This window comes from Lutra lutra, chromosome 11 (genome assembly GCF_902655055.1).
Source record: "Lutra lutra chromosome 11, mLutLut1.2, whole genome shotgun sequence".
NCBI classification, from domain to species: domain Eukaryota; kingdom Metazoa; phylum Chordata; class Mammalia; order Carnivora; family Mustelidae; genus Lutra; species Lutra lutra.
Window position 1 is genome coordinate 4827444 of NC_062288.1, and position 20063 is coordinate 4847506.

At 41.0% G+C, this 20063-nt stretch overlaps 2 protein-coding genes across 6 annotated transcripts in view; one reads left to right on the plus strand and one right to left on the minus strand.

Moving 5' to 3' along the window:
- Positions 1-6087, minus strand: part of ZPBP (zona pellucida binding protein) — a 104046-nt gene extending 97959 nt beyond the window's left edge. For 2 of the 3 annotated variants that reach the window (XM_047695931.1, XM_047695932.1), the window contains exons 1-2: positions 5864-6084; positions 4271-4351 (exon numbers count right to left, since the gene is read on the minus strand). In XM_047695931.1, the coding sequence (XP_047551887.1) occupies positions 4271-4351; positions 5864-5993 (211 nt within the window). In that variant the 5' untranslated portion in view covers positions 5994-6084. Of the gene's footprint in view, positions 1-4270; positions 4352-5863 lie in introns of all 3 variants that reach the window. The other variant, XM_047695933.1, reaches the window with a different exon arrangement.
- A 2586-nt stretch (positions 6088-8673) lies between these two features.
- The window catches only part of SPATA48 (spermatogenesis associated 48), a 65185-nt gene continuing 53795 nt past the window's right edge, over positions 8674-20063 (plus strand). For all 3 annotated transcript variants that reach the window (XM_047695418.1, XM_047695419.1, XM_047695420.1), the window contains exon 1: positions 8674-9376. In XM_047695418.1, the coding sequence (XP_047551374.1) occupies positions 8818-9376 (559 nt within the window). In that variant the 5' untranslated portion in view covers positions 8674-8817. The remainder of the gene's footprint in view (positions 9377-20063) is intronic.

Genomic DNA, 20063 nt, shown 5'->3' on the forward strand with positions numbered 1-20063 from the left:
ACTCACCTTAAGAATTAAAAGCAGACCTAAGCTGGCAGAAAAAAGAATCAGAAAACCGCAAGATAAATCAATTTGGAATTATCCAGTCTAAGAAAGAAGGAAAAAAGAAAACTAAAGGTAAATGAACAATACACCAGAGACCTGTGGGAAACCACCCAGCACAGCATTGTATGCATAATACAAGTTCCACGGAAGGGTGGAGAGTAAAAGGGTACAAAGAATAGCTGAAGAAATAATGATAAAACTTCCCCAAACTGATGAAAAGCATGAATTTACATATCAAAGAAGCTCAATGAACTCAAATTAGGATCGATTCAAAGAAATCCATACCTAGACACATCATAATCTTCTGTTAAAGTCCAAAAAGACAGACTCTTGAAAGAGGCAAGAGAAGCAACCTGTTACATACGCACGATCCTTAAATTAGTAGCTTATTTCTCATCAAAAACCATAATGAAAACAATGTCTGGGTAAGGTGACTGAATTAATAATTAAAAATCTTTCTACAAGGAAAAGTCCAGCACCAGGTGAATTCGCTAGTGAATTTCACCAAACAAGTCGAATTAACAACACTTCATAAACTCTTTAAAAAAAAAAAAAAGAGGGAACATGTCCCAACTTATTCTATGAAGCCACTATTACCCTAAAACCAAAATCAGACAAAGACAACATAAGAAAACTACAGAGCAATTTCCCTTATGAATACAGACATAAAAATCCTCAGAATAGTAGCAGCCAATCCTGCAGCATGAAAAAGAATTATGCGTCATAATCAAGATTTATCCCAGGATTGCATTTCTTGTTCAAGATACAAAAATCAATGTAATACCAAATTATATCTATAGAACAAAGGACAGAAAACACACAATCATCTCAATGTATGCAGAAAAAGGATTTGACAAAACCCAACGTCTTTTCACAATAAAAACATTCAACAAACTATGAACAGAAGGGAATTTCTCAATCTAATAAAATCCACCTACAAAAAACTCACAGATCAAGTCATATTTGAAGTATTTCATACTGAAAGACTGAAACCTTCCCCCGTCTAAGATCAGGAGTAAGAGACAGGATACCTGTTGTCATCAGAACTGAACCAAAGGTTCCAGCTGGATCAACTGGCAAGAAAAAAAACAAAAACAAAAACAAAAAAACAAGGCATCCAGATTGGTAAGGGAAAAATAAAACTATATCTGCAGATGACATGATCGTATACCTAGAAAATCCAAAGAAATAACTCCCCCACCACCTTAAAAGAAAAAAAATAGAGCTAATAAATGATTCAGGAAGGTGACAGAATACAAAAATTTGAAAAATTCATTTGTATTTCTATATAATAGCAATGAATAATCCAAAACCTCAATAAAACCTTTCCATTTACAACAGCATCAAAAAGAATAAAATACTTAGGAATAAATTTAACAAAAGTGGTGCAAGACCTGTACACCAGTAGCTATAAAACAACACGGAGGGGAATTAAAGAAGATCTTAGTAGATGGAAAGATAGTCCCAAGCTCATGAATTGGAAAAGTTAATGTGATTAATTTGCCAGTACTCCCAAAATTGATCTACACTTCAACACAATCCTGACTCAAATCCCAATGGGCTTTTCTGCAGAAATGAACAACCTGATTCTAGCATTAATATGGAGTTGCAGGTGACCTAGCATAGCCAAAACAATCTTGAGAAAGAGTGAATTTGAAGGACTCATACTTAATGATGTCTAAACATACTTTAAAGCAACAGAAATCCAGACAGTATGGTACTGGCATAAGGACAGATCAGTGAAACAGAATTTAGAGTCCAGAAAAAAGCCCAAACATCTATGGCAAACTGCTTCTCAGCAGGGCACCAAGAAAATTCAACAGGGAAAAAAAAGTATCTTGAAAAAATGGTGCTGGAACAACTGGATATCCACAAGCAAAAGAATGAGGTTTGACCTCAAGCTTGTAAATTAATCCAAAATGGATCAAAGTCCTAAATATAACAGCTGAAACTATGAATTTCTTATAAAAAATAAAGGAGTAAAACTTTAACTGTTGAGTAGGCAACACCTAACACACTAGTACCAAAGGGCAAAATAGATATCATACTTTATCAGTCTAAAATGTGTGCTTTAAAGGACACTATTTAAAAAGTGAAAACACATATATTCATCTGTTTCTCAAATTCCGCCTGAGAGAAATCATACGGTGTTTGTCTTTCTCTGACTTATTTCCCATACCATAATACACTTTAGCCCCATCCCTCGCATTGCAAATGGCAAGACCTTTTTCTTTTTTATGGCTGAGTAATTTTCCATTGTGGAATATATACATACACACACCACATCTTCTTTATCTTTTCATCAACTGATGGACATTTGGGCTGTTTACAAATGGACAAAGGAAAAAAAGTAATGGAGACAAACCAAGAACCAGACTTTTGACTACAGAGAGCGAACAAACAGATGGTTACCAGAGGGGAGATGGGTGGAGGGATGGGGGAAATAGGTGAAGGAGATTAGGAGCACACTCATCGTGTGTGATGAGCACTAAGTAATGCACGGAATTGTTGAATCACTATATCGTACACCTGAGACTAACAGAACACTTCATGTTAACTATGCTAGAATTAAAAGTTTAAAATTAAAAAGAAAATTTTCAAGTGAAAACACAATCCATAGAATTGGAGAAAATATCTGTAAATAAAATATCTAAGAAGGGTTTAGAATCCAGAATGTATTAAAAATAACTTCCAACTCAATAATAAAACACTCAATTAAAAAATGGGTAAAGGACTTGAACAGATATTTCTGCACAGAAGATAACCAAACATTCATTAAATACATAAAAAGGTCTTAAACGTCATTAGACATTATGGAAATGCAAAATAAAACCATTTGAAAATCCACTTCACACACACTGGGATGGCTATAATAAAAAAAGATAAACAGTAACAAGTGTGGGCAAGGCTGCTGTAAAATCTGAATCCTCACACATTGCTGGTCTGAAAGTAAAATAGTAAAGGCTCTTTAAAAAATAGTTTGGCAGTTCCTCAGAAGGTTAAACATAGAGTTACTCTATGTTCTAGGTATATATTCAGAAGAATTTAAAATGTAGGTTCACACACAAACTTCTTCAGGAATGGTGGTAACAGCAATGTTCGTAACAGCCAGAAAGTGGAAACTACCCAAAAATCCATCAACTGACAGATTCACAAACAGTGGTATATCCATACAATGGAATATTATTCAGCCATAAAATGGAATATGACATGAATAAACTCAAAAACACTAAACTCGGTGAAAGCAGCCAAATGCAAAGCGCCACCCTCTGTATGATTCCACTTACATAAAATGTCCAGAACAGGGGAATTCATAGAGAATGTATACTAGTGGTATCCAGGGACTGGAGAGTGATTGCTTACTGGCTACGGCATTTCTTTTTGGAGCTATCAAAATGCTGCGGTATCACACAGTTATAGCTGCAAAACCTTGCAATGTACTAAATCGTTGCATATACTAAAAACTATTGGAATGCTCACTTCAAAGGAGGAATTTTGGGGCACCCGGGTGACTCAGAGTCAGTTCAGCGTCTGCCTTCAGCTCAGGTCATGATCCCAGCGTCCTGGGGTTGAAACCCGCATGAGGCTCCTTGCTCAGCAGGGAGCCTGCTTCTCCCTCTCCCCCTGCCCACCCGCTTGCCACTCCCCCTGCTTGTGCTCTCTCACACTATCCCTCTCTCTGTGTCAAATAAGTAAATAAAATCTTAAAAAAAAAAAAAGAGGAATTTTAAGCATGCAAATTGACCTCAAAAAAACAAAACAAAACAAACCACCACCAAGAAAGTTTTAATTACTATGCCTCTCATATGACTACTGGAAAAGCCTATGAATCCAAAACCTTTATAATACAGATCCCATCTGAAAAATATTTTAGCATTATTTCAACTACATATGTTTATTAATAATCATATATAATCATATAATAATTATAATAAATATTACATATATTATTAACATAATCATATAATAACAAGCAGGAACACTAGACAACTTTAATTAGGTAACTTCTAGAGAATTATTTTCACACACTTCAGCAGTTACAGCAAAGAGAATCAGAGCTGGATCAACCAAACCATACGGGAACAACTATAATCCATTTCCATAGAAGGAAAGGCCTTAGGAGACTGGGATGTCTGGGGAACATTAGCCTTTTGGACAAGATCGATAAGATTTAAACAAATGCTAAATACTTTCTTAAAAGTACTGAACATCTATTTATTAATACCTGGAAAATTTGATGATCCCACTATTTTCACAGCGTCTTGGGTCAAGTGAAAACCTCTCGGTAATCGAATCAAATATCCAACTATCGAAAACAAAAAGAAATTATCAGCAACCTGCCTCATTAGAAATTCCCAGATACCAAATGGTAGAGTATCATAGTATACTTGACCTCGGTTGGAGGGGGACCTTAAGTCAATGTCTTCCAACATCCGGCATCTCCCCTCCGACCACTCTCCCCCTCGTGCTGCGGTGAAATTAACCTACGCACTGATTTCCCGACTGCAGCTCATCTCAGGACTTTTTCTACAGCCACTTAGAATACTGTTTCAAAACCCCAAGCCCCCAAGCTTCCAGACCCTATTCCTGCAAACCTTCTGTTTCCCTCACCACTTCTCATAGTCCCTTCCCGCCATCACCAGCGCCTCTTTCAGAGCCGTCTACACTGCATCATGCCGCAGTTCTTACACATGTATACAATGTATATGATTTTTCGTTAGATTAAGGCTCCACGGATAGGCGGATCCCCCGCTAGTACGATCAAAGTTTATGTCAACCTATCAAGAATCAGCACCAAGCATCCTGCAGTAAGACAAACTAAATAACGAGAGTTGAATATGATATATCGAGGATCTTCCATCCTTGCTGGATGAGCAAATGGACCTGAGAGCGCGCACGACCCAGCGGTGCGAGCGGTATAAAAAACGGAATGAAGCATCCACCCAAAGGCCATTTAACAGGGAGGGCGGCGGGTGTGCCGAAAGTCAGAAGCCCCCTTACTGGCCTCGGCAACGTCACCTTAAACTCTAGAACCTCCGCTTTCCTTTCCTCACCCGCCGGATGCGACCACATTTGGGATTCCGGGCGGAGGTGCAGGGACTGAAGGGAAGGCGGTACAGACGGGGAAATGCTACGTGAACATCAGTCCGTCCTACTCGGCGCTTCGCAACCAAGGTATCGCCCACTTACTCCAGGTCCGCCGTCCTCCGGTCTGCCCTGTGCTTGGACCTGAAGCCAGCGGACGCCCCCGCTTCCCCGACTACCCCATCTAGGGTAAGACCCTGGACCACGACCGGGAAGGACCCCCTGCTCCACCCGCTATCCCCTACTCAGAACGGGACCTCCGGAGAGGTTCCGACGCCCAGACCACGGCTTCACCCCACCTCCCTCCTCCCTGCTCCCCCTCCCGCGCCCCCGCCCGCAGTCGCTCTACGCTGACTGTTCCCGGAGAAGCGCTCTCGTCTCTCCCGCTTTGCGCCGTTTTCGGCATTCCGACCAAATCTCTCTGGAGTTTTGCTATGCGACGCTGGGAGACCCTTTTTCACAAAGCCTAACATTTGGGCACACAATAGTGCAGCCAACACCGTCCCGGTTACCCGCTGGCGGCTGAGCCCTCCCTCCCGCGCGTGTGCGCGCGTATCTGCAAACAGGATGGAACTTTTTGGGCACCGGGGAGGACGCGAAACGCGGCGGAAAACGTCTCCACGGGACCTCCCCAGTCGTCCCGGCATTTTATAACTGCGGCCGACAGGTGGCGCTGCGGGGCTGGGCGGGAAGGACGCCCCGCCGAGCTGAGGCGGCGCCGCCGACGCCTCACCTGACGGGGACGCCCGCGCCACGAAGGCGGAGAGCAGGAGGACGACCGCGGCCCGGAAGAGCGGGGAGCCCGTGACCGGAGCCCGCCGCCAGCCCCGCCGCCGCCGCCGGCCGGGGGCCGAGGCCTCCATTCACTCGCCGCCGCCTACCGACCGTCCGCGCAGAAGGTCGTTAGGCGGCGCGCGCCCACCTGCCCGCCGGAAGTCGGCGGGCTGTGGACCGGAAGGAAGGCCGGAAGGACGGGCCGCCACTTCCGCCGGGGCGGAGGAGAGGGCAGGGAAGGAGCGCGGTGGCCTGTGTCCTGGCTAGGTCTCTCGACGCCAACCGAGGGCTGTCGCTCCGTGCTCTGTGCCGACCCGCGACCGGGCACAGCACCTGCCACTTGCGATGCTCAAGGGCCCTTGCCAAGGTTCTGGTGCGGGAGAAGCGCCGCGGACCCCGCCCCCCGCGCCCTTCCCTTGGAGTGCCCGTCCTTGGGCCCCGGGAGGCCGTTTCCGGAGCGGGCTGACCGGGCTTCATGAGCGGGGTCCGCCCGGAACAGCGGCCGGTGGGACCCGAGTGCGGGGGCTTGCCTGGCCCCCGACGTCCCCGGCTAACCCGCCTTACTCCGGGGATGAGTGGCACCTGAGTGGGGGGCAAGTGCGCGCGCGCCAGTGCGGCTGAAAGGAGGACTGTGGGCCCGGAGAGAGGCCTCGTGGGCCGAGCGGAGGACGTTGACCGGGGTGCCACGCTGGGCCTGGGAGATCGCCTTTTGCCCCCGAGTTCGAGGAGGACGTGAAGACACCCGCCCGCGTTCCCAGCCGGGACGTGGTAGGAGGATCGATCGCGCGTCGGCGGCCCTGCAGCGGGAAGGATGGGCTCGGCGGGACGAGCTACGACCCAGGGACGAGCGCCAGTGGGAGCCGCCGCAGCGAAGAATGGGGTGTGCGCGCTGGATACAGAATGCCCCACGGTGACGTGCGCCGCTCCCTTCGCCCGCGGAGACCGGCCGGACCCTTCGCCCGAGGCGCCGTGTTCCAGGAGAGGGTTTAAAGTGGACCGCCTGACCGCCTCCCCAGCCGCCTCGCTTGTTCGGTTGTGTGTCCGGAAGGTCGAAGGCCTTCGGGTGCGTGCGGATCGCAGCCCGCGCGGCCCGCTGTCCCCTTTCTGTGTCTGGCCCTTGGAAGCCAGGTTCTCGTCTGTTTTGACACCATCTTAATCTCATACGGTGCGCATCCAGGTCGCGGTGAATTTTGAAAAGAGGGAAGGAGCACAAAAAGGAGGAAGGAAAGAATGAGCAGAAAGGAATAAGGCCTCTTTCTGGACCAGGACCGGGACAGTCCTTGAGTTCTCTGGCTCTTTTTATGCGTGTGTTAGCTGTTTGGTAGACTGTGTGCAGCACGGTTTATTCCACTGACCAGATCTACATCTTTGGAAATTCTTTCTAGTCTGTGTAAGGTTCTGAATTAAATTGTGCTCAAAGGGCGTCTGGGTGGTGCGGCTGATTAAGCCTCGGATTCTTGGCTTCAGCCCAGGTCATGAGGTCAGCGTCCTGGATCAGTCCCTGCTGATCCGCTGATGGGGTCTGCTTAAGAGTCTCCCTCCCCCTCTGCCTCGCTTCTGTCTCTCCTTTCTCTAAAATAAATAAATAAAATCTTAAAAAAATAAATTTACTGTGTTTGAGCATGTTTTAGTTTGGTTTGGATCTAGCCAGCATTTCGGTCAAGACCTTGCAGTTCCTTTGAGCACATCGAATAAATGCGTATTTTACTGAATAGTGCCCAATCACTATGTCTGGGTATATACCTGCTAAAGCTCCTCTTAATTTCTATGCACAATACCAAATGGACTTTTGACTATCATTGATTTTTTATTTCTGCCATGGAGAAGTTTATCAGTCCCTCCTACCTTCATGCACTGTGTAAATTCCCAACATTCAACCCGACAGTAGGCTCTTACACTGGAGATTGTACTTCATGTGTGCTGTAGATCTAAAGAGGGAAAGCCAAATGCTGGAAATACGCAACTAGGTTTCTCATTCTTGTTTGCATAGGTTTTGTTTTTGGTTTGGTTTGGTTTGGTTTTACTCCAGAAGGGTTGGTGTGAGCCATGTGCCCAAATTCCAATATTTACAATTCCTGTGGTAGCAGTTTTCATGCAAGTCCAAATTATCTCATTGAAATGAGCTTTTAAATGACCAATACATTTTTTTTAACATGTGAGCTAATAGTTCATACCTTATTGTAGTCTTCTGAAATGAGTTCAAAAATCCCATTGGTTTTATTCTATACATTGGAAGCCAAAAGGTAAAGTAATTTAGGGCATTTGAAAAATAAATAGTATTTTGAGTATTACTTTTCTTAAAAAAAAATAGGTCACTGAGTTAACTGAGTATAAGACCTGTTCATTCTTTGCACTGCATTTGAGTTTACATTTATTTAGGTAGTGAGTTTTATAATTTATTGTATCTATAAGGTAAATACTTAATTTTTTACTCAGATACATATTTTAAAAATACATTCTCCCTTGATTAACTGCTTTGTACTCTAATGAATATCATTTACTTATAAAATATCAACTTATGGGAACATTTGAAAATAAGTAACAAATGGACAGTGGGAAGAAAACTATCATGAAAATATCACTAACAAGGCTATTTTTGTTTTTCCTAAGAATTAAATTATGACATATAGAGTAAATAGTCCAATGTGTTAGAGTTCTAGCTGTTGCCAAGCAACAAGGACTCTCTTGTTTTGTTTTTCTGTCCTGGTCCCTTAATGTCCTATACTTCTTTTGGTAGAGAAAAGATATTTACCTTTTAAAAAAAAGCATCAATATTTAGAAAACCAGTTCAGTAACTTTATGTTAAATTAACCAATCCTCAATTATTGCAAATAGTGAGTTTTATGGTTAAATAGAAAGGAGTCATCAGAAGCAGTTAATTTACAGTCATCCAAAAGTCTAAAGAGAAAGGCCATGGATGTGGATTCACAGTACACCCCTGGAAAGATAAGTATCTCTGAAAGGTCCATCCTTTCAGGAAAGAAGGCTGTTGAGAATACAGATTACCCACACTACTATAATCTCTTAAGGAAAATGAACATGCCTTTTGTGAAGGGAGTTGAAGACAGACATAACTATGGCAGAATAGAAAAGAAATGCAACCCGACTTTTCTTAAATTTCACCCTTATCCACCTTCAGTCTTGCCGGACTACCATTTACACTATCCTTATCCCCCACCATATGGGCGAGATTATCCATTATTTCCACTTCGGGATGATGTGCCCTTGGGTGATTCCTGTTCAGGGTTTTTGAGTCCTGGTGGTGATGCTGACTTAAAGCCTGGCATTGGCAGAACCATACCAAGTCTAGTGGACTTCAGTGATGTGAAACCACAACATCGAGTTCCCAGGCCAGACACAGGATTTCAAACAACACTGAAAAGACAAACCATTTTATTAGAAGAACTAAAACAGGACAGGAGATGGAATTCCAGGGCAATACCAGACATTTCCATCAGAGCAAGACTTGGAGGTAACGTGACATGGGCTTTATAATTTTTAAAAATTCAAACAAGAAAGAAGAGCATGGATATAAGACTGAGTATTCAGCAGAAAATTTCACATAAAATTATGAAGAACTGAATAAGGAACTCTTATTTTTAAGTCATTGATTGCAAGGAAACACTAGCAAGAATGATTAGCCTTTTATAAACCTGTTTGTAAAAAAAAGTAGCTTTTTTAAGATGCATTAATTAGGGTAAGTGACCAACACAAAGTGTATATCAGATAATTTATTCTAGACATATGGATGACCTAATTTTTCCACAAGGCCATGTATGTTTAGTTTTGATAATTGTGTAGCATGCCTCCATATCTGTCTGTTTCCCTTGAAAAAAACAAATCTTCTTGTGCTTATAAAGTGCTAGGTCACAGGAGCTGAAATGAAATGGGCAGGTAGTTGAAAGTAGATTTGGGGGTCTGCTAGGAAGCAACCCTTCCATAGCCCTGGACACAGAATCAATGATCCCTTACTGATAACTATACCTCATGGTTTCTCCATGAGAACTCCCAGAGAGTGTCACTGGCCTGGTGCAGAAAGAGTGAGAAACACTTCCAAAGGAAAGCCACATGGAGTATTTTTGTATGGAAGTGTGTCTGGCAAGCAGGGATTGCAAGCAGGTTAACATCTTTGAGTATGTGGAAAGGAAAAGACCAAATGCTGCAGCAAGAGATGCTACGCTTCCTCTAGTGCCAGACCCTCACCCCCCTCCACTGCTCTTAGGCACCTGGCCATAGACTAGAGGCCTGACGAGACAGTATGTGGAGAAACAGTGACACCACAATTTGCTGGAGCAGTGGGGATTCATGGTCCCTGCCATTTCTCCATGAAGAGGGGCCATAATCACTTGAGACCTGGAAGGGGTAAGAATAAAGGAAAAGAAAATAGGAATGAAGGACCCCTCTTCCCAGCCCCACCCTGCAGATACCCACTTTTGAACAGGCAGAGGAATTTGGAGAGATACAAGCATATGATAAGAGTTATGCTTTTAATTTTGCACTTCAACTGTGGACTTAGCACATGTGCTTCAGGAAATCCCTCAGTTTGGAATTTCCATATAAAGGGTATGAATGAGGTTCGATGACCTATTTTTTTTACATTAATATTTTTTATTATTATTTTTTATAAACATATCATGTATTTTTATCCCCAGGGGTACAGGTCTGTGAATCGCCAGGTTTACACACTTCACAGCATTCACCATAGCACATACCCTCCCCAATGTCCATAACCCCACCCCCCCTCTCCCCACCCCCCTCCCCCAGCAACCCTCAGTTTGTTTTGTGAGATTAAGAGTCACTTATGGTTTGTCTCCCTCCCAATCCCATCTTGTTTCATTTATTCTTCTCCTACCCCCTTAACCCCCCCATGTTGCATCTCCACTTCCTCATATCAGGGAGATCAAATGATAGTAGTCTTTCTCCTATTGACTTATTTCGCTAAGCATGATACCCTCTAGTTCCATCCACGTCGTCGCAAATGGCAAGATTTCATTTCTTTGGATGGCTGCATAGAGTTCCATTGTGTATATATACCACATCTTCTTTATCCATTCGTCTGTTGATGGACATCTAGGTTCTTTCCATAGTTTGGCTCTTGTAGACATTGCTGCTATAAACATTCCGGTGCACGTGCCCCTTTGGATCACTGTTTGTCTTTAGGGTAAATACCCAGTAGTGCAATTGCTGGGTCATAAGATAGTTCTATTTTCAACATTTTGAGGAACCTCCATGCTGTTTTCCAGAGTGGTTGCACCAGCTTGCATTCCCACCAACAGTGTAGGAGGGTTCCCCTTTCTCCGCATCCTCGCCAGCATCTGGCATTTCCTGACCTGTTAATTTTAGCCATTCTGACTGGTGTGAGGTGATATCTCATGGTGGTTTTGATTTGTATTTCCTTGATGCCGAGTGATATGGAGCACTTTTTCATGTGTCTGTTGGCCATCTGGATGTCTTCTTTGCAGAAATGTCTGTTCATGTCTTCTGCCCATTTCTTGATTGGATTATTTGTTCTTTGGGTGTTGAGTTTGCTAAGTTCTTTATAGATTTTGGACACTAGCCCTTTATCTGATATGTCGTTTGCAAATATCTTCTCCCATTCTGTCAGTTGTCTTTTGGTTTTGTTAACTGTTTCCTTTGCTGTGCAAAAGCTTTTGATCTTGATGAAATCCCAATAGTTCATTTTTGCCCTTACTTCCTTTGCCTTTGGCGATGTTCCTAGAAAGACGTTGCTGTGGCTGAGGTCGAAGAGGTTGCTGCCTGTGTTCTCCTCAAGGATTTTGATGGATTCCTTTCTCACATTGAGGTCCTTCATCCATTTTGAGTCTATTTTCATGTGTGGTGTAAGGAAATGGTCCAATTTCATTTTCCTGCATGTGGCTGTCCAATTTTCCCAACACCATTTATTGAAGAGGCTGTCTTTTTTCCATTGGATATTCTTTCCTGCTTTGTCGAAGATGAGTTGACCATAGAGTTGAGGGTCTATTTCTGGGCTCTCTATTCTGCTCCATTGATCTATGTGTCTGTTTTTGTGCCAGTACCATGCTGTCTTGATGATGACAGCTTTGTAATAGAGCTTGAAGTCCAGAATTGTGATGCCACCAACTTTGGCTTTCTTTTTCAATATTCCTTTGGCTATTCAAGGTCTCTTCTGGTTCCATATAAATTTTAGAATTATTTGTTCCATTTTTTTGAAAAAAAAAATGGATGGTATTTTGATAGGTATTGCATTAAATGTGTATATTGCTTTAGGTAGTGTAGACATTTTCACAATATTTGTTCTTCCAATCCAGGAGCATGGAGCATTTTTCCATTTTTTTGTGTCTTCCTCAATTTCTTTCATGAGTACTTTATAGTTTTCTGAGTATAGATTCTTAGTCTCTTTGGTTAGGTTTATTCCTAGGTATCTTATAGATTTGGGTGCATTTGTAAATGGGATTGACTCCTTAATTTCTCTTTCTTCTGTCTTGTTGTTGGTGTAGAGAAATGCAACTGATTTCTGTGCATTGATTTTCTATCCTGACACTTTACTGAATTCCTGTACAAGTTCTAGCAGTTTTGGAGTGGAGTCTTTTGGGTTTTCCACATATAGTATCATATCATCTGCAAAGAGTGATAGTTTGACTTCTTTTTTGCCTATTTGGATGCCTTTAATTTCCTTTTGTTGTCTGATTGCTGAGGCTAGGACTTCTAGTACTATGTTGAATAGCAGTGGTGATAATGGACATCCCTGCCGTGTTCCTGACCTTAGCGGAAAAGCTTTCAGTTTTTCTCCATTGAGAATGATATTTGCAGTGGGGTTTTCATAGATGCCTTCGATAATATTGAAGTGTGTGCCCTCTATCCCTACACTTTGTAGAGTTTTGATCAGGAAGGGATGCTGTACTTTGTCAAATGCTTTTTCAGTGTCTATTGAGAGTATCATATGGTTCTTGTTCTTTCTTTTATTAATATGTTGTATCACGTTGATTGATTTGCAGATGTTGAACCAAACTTGCAGCCCTGGAATAAATCCCACTTGGTCGTGGTGAATAATCCTTTTAATGTACTGTTGAATCCTATTGGCTAGTATTTTGGTGAGAATCTTCGCATCTGTGTACATCAAGGATATTGGTCTGTAATTCTCTTTTTTGATGGGATCCTTGTCTGGTTTGGGCATCAGGGTGATGCTGGCCTCATAAAATGAGTTTGGAAGTTTTCCTTCCATTTCTATTTTTTGGAACAGTTTCAGGAGAATAGGAATTAGTTCTTCTTTAAATGTTTGGTAGAATTCCCCTGGGAAGCCGTCTGGCCCTGGGCTTTTGTTTGTTTGGAGATTTTTGATGACTGTTTCAATCTCCTTACTGGTTATGGGTCTGTTCAGGTTTTCTATTTCTTCCTGGTTCAGTTGTGGTAGTTTATGTCTCTAGGAATGCATTCTTTTCTTCCAGGTTGTCAAATTTGTTTGCGTAGAGTTGCTCATAGTATGTTCTTATAATTGTCTGTATTTCTTTGGTGTTCGTTGTGATCTCTCCTCTTTCATTCATGATTTTATTTATTTGGGTCCTTTCTCTTTTCTTTTTGACAAGTCTGGCAAGGGGTTTATCAATCTTATTAATTCTTTCAAAGAACCAGCTCCTAGTTTCGTTGATTTGTTCTATTGGTTTTTTTTTTTTTTTTTTTTTTTTTTTTTTGGTTTCTATTTAATTGATTTCTGCTCTGATCTTTATGATTTCTCTTCTCCTGCTGGGTTTAGGGTTTCTTTCTTGTTCTTTCTCCAGCTTCTTTAGGTGTTCAACGACCTATTTTAACAAATAAGTATTTTCTAATCTATTGGAAATGCCATCTAATGAAATACAGTATTACCAAAACTCATGTAATTTTGCATTGAACCACTGATGAGTCCAGGTTGGTCTTGCAGACATAGAACATCTTATTGATTCCAACTCTGTGGAAAAGAGCTTGAACTCACTCTTTTGCTAATGTTTCGATGTAAAATAATAGTCAGTGTCCAGAATATGTCTTTAAAGGAACTGAAGTTGTTTTTTTCTAGTAGTCCGATTCTAGACAAGTATACCACTTTGCTTGTAAGCAGTAAACACTAGCCTAGTGTAATTTTAAGAGCAATATTTTAGTTTGTAAGTTTTCCTACGATTGGACTCTCAGAACACTATTATAGCAAATTAGAAGTTGAAGAAATAATTTATTAAAACTAACATACAACAAAAATAGAGTTAATAGACTTTACATCAACAATTCAGTTGAAGCATAGGACTTGCTACCCAGATCAGTAAAACAGAATTCTATAGACCCCCTGGGCTCGAGTCCTGATAGAAGGCTTGCTTGCACTATGACACAGGGCTCTTTATGCCTGTGTATCCATATTTGTAAATTCATGTACTAGTAATACTTCATAAAATATTAGTGGAGACTATTTAACATAACTCACGTAAAGATATCTGACATGAAGGAATGCACCAATAAATGTGAGCTATTAGAAAGTCTAGAATTTTCAATTCCTTGGCAATAAGAGTACTTCTCTTATAAAACTGTAAGGATTAAATGAATAAAAGGTAGAGCTCCTAACAAGATTACTGGAACCTGGTTAATGCATTCAATTAATAGTAGCTCTTTAATATTAGCTGTTATAGTTTCAAAGAGTAATACTGGTGGCCCATGGATTCAGTTCGATGTAACTTGTCCTAGGTTTTCAGTGATTTTGTAGATCTTAGAAATAATCATTAGTTATAAATAATACTTTCAGTTTTTAGCAAACCTAAATACACACAATTTTGAATACATTCTGATAAGAATGCCTTTGTAAAATTAATTATATCACACACCAGTATGCTTTTCAGTGGGGTTTCATAAATACCAAAAAGAAAGCATAAAAGATTATATTGCCAATTTCTTGTCTTATTCCAACTTTGTCTGGACAACTGGATTCAGTACATTTTTGTTCCTAGTTGGCTTTCTTTCTCGGATACCAATCAAGTACTCTAAACTTACCCTAATTATATTCAAACCTTTCATTGGTCTTTTTGCCTCTTTTTACAGCAGATGACACGTCTTCCTTATCACAGGAAAAATAAAGGTTGTCACATCCCTGATTTCCCTGCGCTCAGGTTCCTAATATAAATATTCATAACTCTTTGTATATCTTCCTGTTTTTTTCTTTTTTAGCCACTGTCTCAGCTCCAGTTGCTAAAACAAATCACAGACTGGGTGCCTTAAGCAACAGGCATTTATTTAGGGTGGGAAATCCAAGATCAAGCTACCAGCTAACTTGATTCCTTCTGAGAGCCCTTTTTCTGGCTTGCAGAGGGCCTGCTTCTTGCTGTTTCCTCACAGGGCAGAGTGAGACACACACTCTGGCCTCTCTCCCTCTTTTTATAAGAAAAGTAATCCTATCATGGGAGTCACACCCTCCAGATGGTATCTAAACCTAATCCCCTCCCTAAAACCCCCAAACTTCAAATGTCATCACTTTGGGGGGAAATGTTTCTTTTTTTTTAAATTAATTAATTTGTCAGAGAGAGGGGGAGAAAGAAAGAGCATGAGCAGGGGGAGCAGCAGGCAGAGGGAGAAGCACAGTTCTCGCTGAGCAAGGAGCCTGATGCAGGGCTCGATCTCAGGACCCTGGGATCAGGGCCTGAGCCAAAGGCAGACAATTAACCACTGAACCACCTGGCCATCCCGTAAAAGTTTCAATATGTGAATTGGGGAAGGGGAGGTCCATAACAATCCACCATTTTTAAGTGTATAGTTCATTGGTATTAAGAGCAATCTTCACCACTGTTCATCTCCTTAGGTACTTTTCATCTTAAAAAACTGAAACTCTGTACCCATTAAATACTAACTTCCTATGTCCTCCCCTCCTCCCAGTCCCTGGCAATCACCATTTTACTTTCTGTCTCAGAGTTTGGCTACTCTAGAAACCTCATGTAAGTGAAGTTATAAAGTATGGGTCTTTTTGTGACTGGCTTATTTCACTTAGCATAATGTCTTCATGGATAACAATGTCCATGTTGTAGCATGTATCAGAATGTCTTTTTAAGGCTGAATAACTTTCTTTTTTATGTATATACTACATTTTGTTTATCCGTCCATGGACACAGGTTGCTTCACGTTTTGGCTATTGTGAGTAATATTGCTATGAACATAGGGATTCAAATATCTTTTCGAGACCCCCACCTTCAATTTGATGGGGTATATACCCAAAAGTGGAATTGCTCTTTTACATGGTAATTCCATGTTTAATGTTTTAAGAAACCACCATACTGTTTTCCATAGTGGCTACTCTATTTTAAATTTCCACCAGAAATGCACAAATATAACTCCTTGCACTCAAGGAATAAACCTCACTTGGTCATGGTGTCTAATACTTTCAATGTGCTGTTAAATTCTGTTTTTTAGTATTTTGAGGATTTTTGCATCAATATTTATTAGAGATATTGATCTGTAGTTTTCTTGCAGTGTCTTTGTCTGACTTTGGTATCAAGCTAATGTTGGCTTCATAGAGTTTTTGATTATTGATTCTCCTTATTAGTTACAGGTCTGTTCATATTTTCTGTTTCTTAATGATTCAGTCTTGATAGGTTACATGTTTCTAGGAATTTGTCTATTTCATCTAGGTTATAGAATTTGTTAGTGCACAGTTATTCATGGTACATTCTTATCCTTTTTATTTCTGTAAAATTGTTAGTTTGCAAACTCAAGAGTTCTTTGGGTGAAATCCAAAATTGGCCCTCATACAAGGAAGGCAAAGAGAGAACAAAGAAAGAGGCAGGCCACTCGAGATGGGTAAGTGGCAGGGTTAATAAGCAAGAGAACTTATATACAAGGCCTGTCTTGGGCAGCTACAAGACAAGTAGATCTCTACACCTGGCCATTGGAATCCTAAAAGTTTATAAAAGACCTTCACAGGGTTCAGTCATCTATACCATCCAGATGGTCTCAACAACACCTTACTCTGGGCTACATTCTTAAAACAGCTCCTGCTGGGGGAATGGTGGGCAGAAGGTCCATCTGAAGGACAGGAGAGTAGATGAGAACCCCCACCTGCCTGAGTCCAGCTCACAGGAAGTAACGTCCTCTTGATGGCCTCCTCCAAGAAAAATCATTTGTACTGTCCCCTTTATAATTTGCGATTTTAGTTTATTTAAGTCCTCTGTTTTTTTCTGAGTCATCTGAGTCTAGCTAAATGTTTGTCATTTTTTTATATTTAAAAAAAACACAACTCTTGATTTCATTGATTCTACTGGTTTTTATTTTTTCCCCTTCTCTATATTGTGTATCTCTTTATTTATTTATTTACACTGCTCTTTATTTCCTTCTTGCTAGTTTTGGGTTCAGTTTCTTTCTTTCTTTTTTTTCATAGTTTTTTAAGTTATAAATTTAGGTTGTTAATTTGAGATCTTTTTTTCATTAAGTATTTATACCTACAAACTTCTCTCTTAGCTCTACTTTTGTTGAATCCCATAATTTTGTTGTATTGTGTTTTTGTTTTCCTTTGTCTCAAGATAATTCCTAATTTTCCATGGGATTTCTTTGGTTATCTAGGGGTATGGTATTTAATTTTCACACATTGACTTGTAGTTTCATTCCATTTTATCAATTTCTACTTTGATTTCATTGTGATCAGAAAATACACTTTTCATGATTTCAGTCTTTTAAAATTTATGAAGACCTGTTTTGTGGCCTACAATATAATCTGTTCTATAGAATGTTCCATGTGCATTTGAGAAAAATATTGTTTCTGCTTGGGTATTCTGTTGGATGAAGTGTTCTGTATATGTATTCTCTGTCAAAATATTGTTTGACTCCTCTATTCCTTACTGATCTTTGTCAAGTTGTTCAATCCGTTACTGAAAGTGGAGTATTGAAGTCTCCAACTATTAGTGTAGAGTTACTTCTCCCTTAAATTTGGTCAATATTTGCATCATATATTTTGAAGGTCTATGTTTGGTGCAAATAGGTAAAGTAGAAAACAGAAAAGCAGAAAAAAATCAACTAAACCTGAAACTGGTTCTTTTAAAATAACAAAATTTACCTAACTTGAACTATATTGAGAAAGAAACCTCAGAGAAGACCACTAAAAACAGTATTTTGGATGTTGAAAATATGTATTTCTAACCGTTAGAGGAGAGAAAACACATGAATAAGAAAATAAACATAGAATAGTCCTTCAATCTTTCTTTTAAGGTTTTGTTTCTTTAAAACTACATTACGGAAACGTTTTATAATAAGAATAATAGGGCCTATGGAAAAATACGGTTAATGGCAACTGTTCCACACTCACTCAGTTTCATGAGATACACTCAAAACCAACTCACGATGAAAGTATCACAGTCTCAAACATGTTAGATCTCTACTACATGAAGAAATGGCACAGCACTTTCCTTGACAAGGGACTTGACATTTGTTTGGTGGCATGAGAGTGGTGAGGTGAGATTGTGGATTACCAGGAAGAGGGTGTGATCACTGGTCCCAAAGGTGGCCCTCGGTGGTTCACTCCTTCCTGTGTGTTCCTGCCACCCCTCCTGCCATGAGATGAGGTCTGTTTCCTTCCCACACTGATTCTGGGCTCTACCCTATATTAGCAACCATGCTGCAAGTGGAGACTTTTTTTTTTTTTTCCACATTGGAATAGGACCCCTTGGGACTCCTTCTCTGGATTCAGTCACTATTTTGCAAAAAATTCAACATAGGCCCATAAGAAAAAAAAAAAATAACAACAACAACAACAAACAATTCACTGGTCAGGAAGCCCAGCTGAGATCCCTGGTAATAGTCAACACCCACTCACCAGCCAGTGAGTGAGATAATTTTGGACATCTTGAGCGATCCCAACCTATGCCATGTGACATAGGAAGCCCTGACTAGCTTCAGAGTCCTGGGAGACAATGAATGGTTGTTTTAACATACTAGCCTTTGGGGGGCTTTGTTTCATGCAGTAGATACTGAAACAAGGTAATGGAAATGGCATCATCATACTCAAGCGTGAATGTCCTCAACCTGGGGTTCTTAGCTGTAATCTGTTGTCCTGTTCCCTATCTCCTACTCAGGTTTAAATATCAAATTCTAAGTTCTGTTTTTTTTCTTTATTTTCCTCTTTTTCAAAGCTGTTGGCAGAGTAGTCTGCTGGAGGGTATCCTTCAGCCAGCTGGGTCACAGAATTATCTTTATTCTCAAAACTGAAATAATCACGGGATTCAGCACTGCCTTTCTCACTTTCCCTTGATCTCTTGCCTCTGCTTCTATATTTTCTCTTGCTGCTGGTAAGAAGAAAATGATGGCCAAAACCCATTTACTAGCTCCCGGTTTTGCAAGAAGACTGGGCACACTCAACCAGTTTTCTTTTTTCTTTCTGGGTTTTTTTTTTTTTTTTTCAATTAATTTAATTTTATTTATTTATTTTTTTTTTTTGGTCAGAGAGAGAGGGAGAGAGAGCAAGCACAGGCAGACAGAATGGCAGGCAGAGGCAGAGGGAGAAGCAGGCTCCCCGCCAAGCAAGGAGCCCGATGTGGGACTCGATCCCAGGACGCTGGGATCATGACCTGAGCCGAAGGCAGCTGCTTAACCAACTGAGCCACCCAGGCGTCCCTAATTTAATTTTATTTTTTAAGTGTTCCAAGATTCATTGTTTATGCACCACACTCAGTGCTCCATGCGATATGTGTCCTCCATAATACCCACCACGAAGATCACCCAACCTCCACCCCCCTCCCTTCCAAAACCCTCAGTTTGTTTCTCAGAGTCCACAGTCTCTCATGGTTCATCTCCCTCTCCGATTTCCCCAACTCCCTTCTCCTCTCCATCTCCTCATGTCCTCTGTGTTATTCTTTATGCGCCACAAGTAAGTGAAACCATATGATAATTGACTCTCTCTGCTTGACTTATTTCACTCAGCATAATCTCTTCCAGTCCCGTCCATGTTGATACAAAAGTTGGGTATTCATCCTTTCTGATGGAGGCATAATACGCCATTGTATATATGTACCATATCTTCTTTATCCATTCATCCGTTGAAGGGCATCTTGACTCTTTCCACAATTTGGCTATTGTGGACATTGCTGCTATGAACATTGGGGTGCAGACGGCCCTTCCTTTCACTACATCTGTATCTTTGGGGTAAATACCCAGTAGTGCAATTGCAGGGTCAGAGGGTAGCTCTATTTTTA